Source organism: Arachis ipaensis, chromosome B09 (genome assembly GCF_000816755.2).
Source record: "Arachis ipaensis cultivar K30076 chromosome B09, Araip1.1, whole genome shotgun sequence".
Taxonomy (NCBI): domain Eukaryota; kingdom Viridiplantae; phylum Streptophyta; class Magnoliopsida; order Fabales; family Fabaceae; genus Arachis; species Arachis ipaensis.
Genome location: NC_029793.2, coordinates 77252520 through 77261782, shown reverse-complemented (window position 1 = coordinate 77261782; position 9263 = coordinate 77252520). Strand labels below are relative to the sequence as shown.

The following is a 9263-nucleotide window of genomic DNA, read 5'->3' as shown; positions in this document are numbered from 1 at the left end:
TAGGTAATACTACAAAAAATCACTTATTTTAGTTATTTTAGACATCATTTTTATTTCTAATTTAAATTATTCGTTGATTATAGGAACTAACTTCGACAACACTAATATCATTAGATGAAGATCACATACCATCAAGAGATTAAGGAGAAAGAAAACTATATAAATTCAAAACACATATTCGGAAGAAGAACATACTTGCAAAGATGGAAAAAACAACACAATAAATAGTACATATAACTCAACAATTCATAAAGAACATGTCTTCACAAGAATCTACACAGAAAGAAGAAAGTAACAACTCTAACAACAACCAATAAAAAAAAGGAGGACGAGCGCCACATCAGAAGACTAAGTTCATCAACTAAAACAAATGCAAAAATCAAACCACCAAATAAAAATGTCATTTTGTACATACAACTCTGATATCCAAATTTTTTGTACTACAAATTATTTTAAATAAAATACCTTTTAAATTTAACTTTAGTTTACACATTTAATTTAATTCTACAAAATATGACAATTTTTAATATTTATTATATACTATCATTAATTTACCGTCCTGCGCGTCGCGCGGGTCTCATTCGAGTTTTAATTAAACTTGCCACTAGAGTAAACACTACGTGTACTTTACAACAAAATCTAAACATCCACCAAGCTTGAGCATAATTAAGTTACATGAACCAATTGTCATGGGACTTTGCCAAAAATGACTTGAATTTTATCTTGGTGTTTTCTACGGCTAAATATCGCACTTTGTCGCGAATCTTTGCATAGCCAGTCCCGAATCCAAACAAAAGTAACGATTGTCTACGGCAATTTCACTAGTCCTTATAATACAGATCAAGGATGCACATCTTTTGCAATATCATATTCTTCAATGCCCTTCAAAAATGATCTAATAGCAAGATGTTCGGAAGCGTATGTCATGAAAGATGCTAATATTATTACCCCGACAACAATCAAACCTAACCTGTTTACAAATAAGAATCAATAAAAAGAGGAAAACCAAAGATAGACTGAGGGCAATTTATTTTTCATGAATAAAATTAAAATTACAGGACAGAAATGTGGGTAAATAATCCACTTCAAGCTTAATGCAAATTAAAGAAAGCAGCAAACTACAGCACAAACGATAGAAATTGAGAATCCGTTGTCTAGGAATACACACTATCATTTTTGAACAGTTACTAGTCTCCCTTTACTGTAAGAAAAGAACAGCGAAGAAATGCACCTCTTTCTAACCACCACTTCAGTTAAATGTGATAAAAGTGAGAAGAAATGAAAATCGTGAGCCACAAAATAAGTAAAAAGATGACTACTTTAGATGGTAATAACCTTACAGTAATGTTCCTCCTTTCATTTCTTAATAATGGTAATGAATGATACATATTAGGGGTTTCACATTTCAAGTTTATTGGATGTACGTAATTTATTCAACAAACCAAATAATATAACAGATGTTAGTTTGAGAATTACTCCCTTTGTCTAAAAATACAAGTCACTTTTGGATTAGACACATCACTTTGTGATGTATTTATGTGTCTAAAAATACATTCTCCAAACTGAGTCTTATTTTTATTTCAATTTTGACATTTTTTAATTACTTAATAGACAATGATAACGAAAACACAATGGGAACAAAAACTATTTTCAAAAATATAAAGATGGAAGATGAAAACTAACCGAAAAAATAAATTAAAATTCAATAACTAGGCTAGTCATGTTCCTTCCAACTTTAGATTCAGCAGTAAGATATCTTTATTAGTAAATTGTAATGAAAATCTTACCTTAAAAATAAAGCAGTTACCCCAAAAAGAAAAGGCATGGATGGACCAGCAATAGCCAAGATGGTCATCCCTAATCCATAGAACCATGTGGCACCGTCACACGATGACATATGTCGCTGATTGCCTGTGAATATAGATGAGTTTAAATTAATGATAACAATGAAATAGAAAAGAATGAGTACCTTGAGGACACAGCTAATCACATGAACAAAGATGACAACCCAAAATAAGTTTCAGTGCCAAAGAATATACCTTTTCCCAAATCACCATCAGAAACTTCAGCATGAGATGACGAAGAAGGTAGTCGTGATGCCATGGTCTTTCCCCAGTTAGAAATCAAATGGAGATAACCTCCAAATAATATAATGAAGATTGTGAATGTCCATTCGTACATCAAAAGCAAACCAGTCCATGGAGTCACTTGTCGAGGTACTAATAAGAAAGCTAGTCCAAGAGACACCACTGTAGCCATAAAGCAGACACAGACTGAAACGCCACCCAAGTAAGCAGGAACTTTGTACTGAGCACCATTAAAGAGTTGTTTAACACAATAAAAAAAATGGTATATAAGTAAACATACATAAGGATTATAATTGTGCACATCTAAGCAAGGACTAGGTTCCTCTTACGTGAGACCATCATGTGACCAATTTATCAGATGAGAAAAACAGATCATGTGGAGCATCCAAAATTTTTATGCCTACTCATAGGGTCCACATGAAAGGCTTCACATGACAGGTTCCGAATACCGAAAACTAACACAATAGAGTAGAAAAAGAAACTAACCTCATGGGTGGAACTGATGGTTGAAGTAGAAATGCTAATATATGCAACTGATCCACCTGATTTTATTTTATGATAATGGTGTCTGACATGATCAAATAGTGAAGTTCTACAAAAGGAACCAAAGCAACATGGATTCTGCAGAAAGATTCAAGATTCTAAGACTAATATGAATTCCTAAAGCTAGGAGAGTGGTAACAAACTATGATGACTGACCTTCTGATATGAATGATAGCAGCAAAAGAGTACAACACATATTGGAAATAGAAAAAGAAACTTCACAATAAGACTATCTTTAGGATTTTGGCCCCCTCTAGTTCCGGGAAGGGATTCCTCAAGCTTTTCCCTTATGTTCTGCACCATCAATGGCAAAAAAAAAAGCAAATATTTCAGCATGCTTTTTTCATAAGAAAAATTATCAACATGATTAATCTACCTGCCACACATCAACAGGTTTCACAAGCCAAGATGCCCACCAATCCCAAGGCTTGATAGGGCCGAGCGTATAGTGAATCACCCGGAGTTCATTCTCATCTACCATCCACTGAATATATTTGACTATAATAAGATGGCTATACCAAAAGATGAAATGCAAAGGAACTTAAGCATTTAACTACATATATTTTGATGTGTATGAAATATTCTAGCATCTAATTTGAGCCAAGTGTTAAATATTTAAAATAATAACACATAAGAACCTGAGGTATTCAATTCTTAATAAAAACATGTTCATCCACCTCTTAAATGCTGTAAAATACAAAAAAAAAATGAGCAAGAATATTTTGAATTGGTCAAAAGCTAGTGTTCCTTACAGACCATACATGCAGGAAACCAAGTTTCTAGCAAGAAGTGAAACAAGATGAAAAATGTCAAGACATGAAGACAAAGGAAAACCTAAGAATTATTAGTGGATCATTATAAATAATTCCTATATCATTATTAATATCATTCACTACAATGCATAGCTTATAAAGTGTAGCTTCAGCATTTATTCTAATTTCCATCATTAACTCCAAGAGATAGCAAAAGAAATCCCTCTAAACACAATGAAAACTCTTCAGTTATTTTAGTGGAGGCAGTTTCATGTCTTCAAGAAATTTTCGGATTTAAAAATTAAATAAAAGAGTTCTCATCTTCCTTTAAATTATTCAGACAATCATTAAATTTTATAATTTCATTAAAAATGATAATATTAAGCATCAAACAAGTAGACGAGTAGAACTCTTTTAGACCAGTTAGGCATTGATCCAATAAGGGCAAATGGTGTTTATGTTGTCATCTTATGCAGTAATATTTCACTATTCCTCATTAATTGAAAGGAAAAGTACTATCCTCATTACCTATATTCTAGTACCTTATTAGCCAACATGTAAAGACCTACGTCTGCATTATAAACAGTGGAAAGTCGCTCCATTTCAGGAACTTTTCTATTATTTAATGACTCTGAAGGCATATTTGGCTCAAAAACATGTGCATTAGGAAATTCCAAGTAATACGAATTGAGAAATCCCTGATCTCCTGTACAAATAGAACAACAATTTAAGAAAAATGTTCAACCTAAGGATCAGAGCCACATATATTCTTCGGAGTTCGAAAAAGAAATGAAAACGAACAAAACAAAAATCATTTTTTACATTAGCAAAACAAAAAACTTTTACCTCCAGTATAAGATGGCAGAGTATTCACTTTGTTCATCATGTCATTAAAAAGTGAGATAGACGGTTCTACCACCATGACACCTGAATTCATCCTCTCAGAATGCTTCAAATTACCACAAAATCTTGCACATTTGAAAAGTTCTTCAATATTTTTAACCACAATTGTGTCCGCATCAAGATATACAACTACAATAATGTATCAAACATGCATAAACCTTAGGAGTTTCATCAAATTAATATAAATGAAAATTTTACAATGACCTCCAAAGTTTCCAATATGTATATGCAAAACCAACACCAAATGGAATATCGACAACAATAACAACAATTATGCTACCTTTCTTGTAGTCAGTCATGTTAAATATTTTTAGCTTCGTATATACACCCCAAAATCTCGATGGACGTATTTTATTTGGATTTGATAGTAAACTAATCTTCTCAACTATCCACCCATCAGCCTACACAAAAAAATCAATCATAAACACCTGATACACCAAACTCCAAATATAAAAACTTAACACACGAACACAGAGTATAAAATTTTTATGCACTCAAAATGTAAGAAAACTTTACTCTCTCCTAATTACAAAAAACTAGAAAACTATATATGTACTCCTGACCTCCACAAATAAATTTCCTTTTACCAGCTTATAAAAAATATATTAAGAAAGTATTTAAGTTAAAAGACTCTAAAAAAAATATATTGTTGAGTGACAGAAATTATACATAAACTATCTCACTATAAACATGGTAGGGCACAATGGTGTATCAATGTAGTCAATCTGAGATAAGGCTTTGTTGTTGTTTGTTTTTGTTGAGTGACAAAATGTCTTAGTAAATTGTGCAATAATTATTAGAAATTGGAAAGAACTAAATCTCTAAGATGAAATATATTATTGGACTGGACAAAAATGTTACAATTAATGTCAAATGAGGCATAATGCCGACATTTAACGTCAAAATTTCGATAGCATCAATCTCAACCATCCTGAGCAGCAATATTTTCCTTCCTCTAATAACAACATAAATGCAAATCGTAGTAAATGCAAATAATAAAGGATAGTGTTACCTGGAGGAGGTTGCAAGCATAATCAGAGACTCCATCGGAGACCAAAACAACCATGTCCTTCTTGGATCCAGTGTCACGAATCGATTTCCCGAGAACTCGAACGCCAAGCGAAAATTTGTCACCATACAACAGAGTAGCGTATGCCTCGTTCGTCTTGCGATGTCCATCGGAAGCTCCCAATCGAATGAAGAGTAACAGAATTAACAAACACAACCACGATGTATTGAGTGCTTTCATGGTGAGACGATTTTCGCTGGTGGCAAAATTTTCTGAGAAAATGTTGAAATACTTTTTTTCTAAATTTTCTCGAGAAAAAAAAGGTTTCTCGTGTCTGGAGTTCTTATGCGAAGTTCAAACGGTTGGAAAGCAACTGAATTTTTCTTCTTTTTGGATGCACTTATTTCTGAACCATTGATTCATATTACGATTTTAAATTAATATTCATTTTTTTATGGAATGTCATTGTAAAAATAATTTTAATGTATATATATTATATACAACAAATGATTTTTCCTTAGATGGAAAGATAACATAATTTTTTGCAATTTGTAGAGGGACTAATTTATATTTTGTAATTATTAGAATATTTTGCACATTAAATTAAACAAAATTCATTAGCATGAGAAATGTTACCTATTTCGCATGCTAGTCTAAATCTAAAAACCTAAAAAGTTTACGTAATCAACTCTCATCCTATTTTTTGATATGTTAGGAAAAATTTTTGAAAATATAGAAAAGAGAACATTCAAAGGCATACAATAAAAAAAATCTAAAAAATAGGAAAAAAAACACACGAAATCATATAATAAAAAATATCTAAAGATATAGAGAAAAAAATCTGAAATCATACAATAAAAATCATTCGAAAGTAAATAAAAAAATATATCAAAGTTTATTTTTGTTAATATATCTATAAAAAAATCCAAAATTCTAGAAAAAGAACGGTAGAAAATATAGAAAAAAAACAACTGAAACCACACAATAAGAATTATTCGAAAGCATAGTTATTAAACTTGGATCGAACCAATCAGTTTGATCGAAAAACTAATGAACCAAATCTCAAACTGGTTTGATTCATGTCGAAGATTGTTTGTGCTATTAAACCGGTCAAATCTAATCAAACTCAAAAAAATCGGTTAAATCTAGGTTGAATCGAATCAACCGACCTAGCAGGCTACCAAAATGCGCACGCATATACCATTCACTTGTAGCCTATTTGTCCGTTATGCACCAACCTTTTGATCCACCATATAGCCTTTTGAAAAAATTCAACATGTTTTCAAAAATAGGTAGCACATGGGGTATGAACCATTATCTCCCTTTGTACGGTTCCGGCTTTTTTGGCTACTTTGCGACTTATCTTGTAAAATTTGAGAATCACGATTCATCATGATTTAGTGAAGCAAGTCCACATAAAAAAATAAGTGAAAATAAATAGTAAAACGGGCAATAAATAGGTCAAACTTACTGCAGAGGCCTATTCACACTCATTTTTTGTCCACATTATTCTAAAGACATTTTTAGAGTCGAGACTGCAATTAGTGGTGATTTTACGCATGCTGAGATAGAAGTTAGCATACCGAAGACCGTCAAATTGGTGATAATATAATTACCACCTTGGTAATTATCTTTTTAGGACTAACCTCAGCCGTTTATTATTTTACCACGTGGTAACATTCAATCCAAGGGTGAACTTCAACCTAGTATTCTGCAAATACCTCCTAGAGATCCCAAATTCTCTTTATTCTCTCTTAAGTAACACGGTCTCCTTTACCTCCAGAGTGAACGAATTCCCTCTCTCTTTTATCCTTTCTATAGTATTTTAAACCCCAAGTAACTAAACTATGGTTATTTGTGGATAAATTCAACACGCAAGCGCTGACCAAACTTCCTAGTTTTCATGTTGTTTCTTTCCTCATTCTTTAGCCTCTTGACCATTGGGTTTCAGCACCTTTTACCATCATTAATATATGTTTTACTTCAGCCTTTACTTAAATAGAAACACTAAGTTAAAGTTAGAAAAAGTTAGTAAAAGTAAAGAAAAAGATAATCGAGCTTTAGAGAGAGAGAAAGAGTGCATCTTCAACCAAGTTTATCATTTTTTTAGCACATAGTCATAGCATTCATCCATTGTTCTTGGTTGGTTCTTTAAGGATTCAAGCATTCTAAGTCCAAATTCTTGTTTTTCTTTGCTTTTCTTGTTTCATCATACAAATTCTAACATAGATAATCATCATTCCCCACCCTTTTCTTTCTGTTTTGAACCTGAAGCTAAGGGGGTTATGTTGTTCTCTTCCATCTGTAGAAAATTACTCTTGAAGAACTTAAGGGAGCACCCCAAAAGCTCTCAAAAATTCAAACTCAAATTGGTTGAAATTCATTACTTTTTCCAGCATGATTTGGCCAAAAGGACCTAATTTTTATTAATTGTCTTCTTGCTTTTGTTTAGTGACTTTTGGTGTTTAAAGTGTTTAAAGACTGATTTGAACAAGAGGTAAGGGTTAGGATTGTACGATCCAGAACTTTTGAAATGTCTTATTATAAACTAATTTCAAATTATATTTTTATTTACAGTTTTTATTTCAGAAATTATTTTATTAAAGATAATTAAAGGCAGTTTTGATTGATTGAATTTGAAATAAATTGAGGTTTTTATCCAATTTTACAGTTATTGGATTATTTTCTATATTCAACTTATAAAGTTGGTAGTTGTGAAATAATAAGGATTTCTATATGATTTAGATTAAATAATTAATATTTTAAATATATAAATAATATTTTAAAGTAATTTTTAGAAATTTAACTTGGATTTCAAATTAATACTCTATGTTCCAATTTTATTAAAATTATCCTACTCAAATTAAATCCAAAATTCGTAAATCAAAACCCTAATTTTTTACCTAACCCTAACCCTAGCTACCTAACCCCCACACACTCACACAACACATATGCACACACCCAACACACATAAAACGCAGCAGCTACTGCAAGGAAAAGAAAGAAAGAATAAAAGAAAGCAAGAGGGAAAGAAGGAAGGAAGAGAGGGAGATTCGAGGGTGAGGGAGAACCGATGGAAGGGCGCCGGAGCTAATGGGCCGCGCTGTCGTGTCGCCTTGGCCGTCGTTAGGAAGCAGAGACGCGCGTAAGGGAGGAGAAGCCGCCATTGCCTCGTGTCTATCGTCATCTTCGCAAGGTCCTTGTCGCCGCCATTGTCCTCGCCGTGAAGCACGTCGCTGCTACTACAGCTGTCCGCGCCGCCGTCGTCGCCGAGGGGAGCTAGCATTGCCGTCATCCATGAGTGAAGCAGAGGAGAGAGGTTTGCGAGGAAGGGAGGGCCGCGACTTGTCCAACTGCCACCCCCAGTTGCCTTTCGTGTCGCCGGCATCATCTTCGTTTAAAACGCCGCCGTCGCTGCCAGCTTCCACCTCCGTCGAGGCTAGTCATGGATGAGAGAGGACGAAGCTGCCTCCGCAGCCGGCAAACGCCACTGCTGCCATCAGATCCACTGCCGGTATGGGTTTTGAGTTTTGTTTTCATTTCTTTTGAGTTTCCGAGAGGTTTATCTTCTCTGCATGTTTGTTACAGTTGCAATCACTGGAGTTCTGGTCACTACTGTTGCTTGGGATGGCTGCCGGGACTATCGCCAAACTGGTTCAATGATCGCCGCTGTTTTGTTTTCTTATTACAGTAAGTGTTTATGTTTCGAAAACCCTTTCGTTAGTATTCTGTTATGTTTGGTTATAAACTCAACGGTTCAGGTAACGTAGGGTCCTGCTCTAAATGTTGCATGTAGCGTTAATGTTGTTGTGGTGGCTGCGAAAATGGTTTGAACTGAGGTTGTAGCTTCTGCTGACCACGGGCTGAGAGAACAGATTTTCTATTATGCGTTTGATTTATAGGTTTGCTTATCGAGGTAGGGGCTTTTTCTAAAAACTTACTCTTGTAATTGAAATTGATATAAATTGA

At 33.7% G+C, this 9263-nt stretch overlaps 1 protein-coding gene across 3 annotated transcripts; it reads right to left on the bottom strand.

The window, feature by feature from the left end:
• LOC107619224 (inositol phosphorylceramide glucuronosyltransferase 1) lies at nucleotides 606-5709 on the bottom strand. 3 transcript variants are annotated; one of them, XM_016321473.2, is made up of 10 exons: nucleotides 5298-5709; nucleotides 4566-4686; nucleotides 4229-4414; nucleotides 3925-4088; nucleotides 3007-3114; nucleotides 2787-2924; nucleotides 2574-2708; nucleotides 2040-2307; nucleotides 1788-1911; nucleotides 606-970 (listed from the first exon to the last, which is right to left on the bottom strand). In XM_016321473.2, the coding sequence occupies exons 1-10, from the start codon at nucleotides 5532-5534 to the stop codon at nucleotides 841-843; spliced, it is 1611 nt and encodes a 536-aa protein (XP_016176959.1). In that variant the 5' UTR covers nucleotides 5535-5709; the 3' UTR covers nucleotides 606-840. The 3 variants fall into 3 exon arrangements, with proteins under 3 accessions (XP_016176959.1, XP_016176960.1, XP_020966816.1); XM_016321474.2 differs by having other exon boundaries at nucleotides 786-970; nucleotides 4229-4309; XM_021111157.1 differs by lacking the exon at nucleotides 3007-3114 and having other exon boundaries at nucleotides 786-970.

What these genes read in the sequence shown, in the direction of transcription:
- LOC107619224 (XM_016321473.2), bottom strand. Translation starts at nt 5,534, where the DNA reads ATGAAAGCACTCAATACATCGTGGTTGTGTTTGTTAATTCTGTTACTC. An exon ending in GCTATCATTCATATCAGAAG is followed by an intron (nt 2,709 to 2,786) that starts GTCAGTCATCAT and finishes ATCTTTCTGCAG; the next exon opens with AATCCATGTTGCTTTGGTTC. An exon ending in GTAACTGCTTTATTTTTAAG is followed by an intron (nt 971 to 1,787) that starts GTAAGATTTTCA and finishes ATTTGTAAACAG; the next exon opens with GTTAGGTTTGATTGTTGTCG.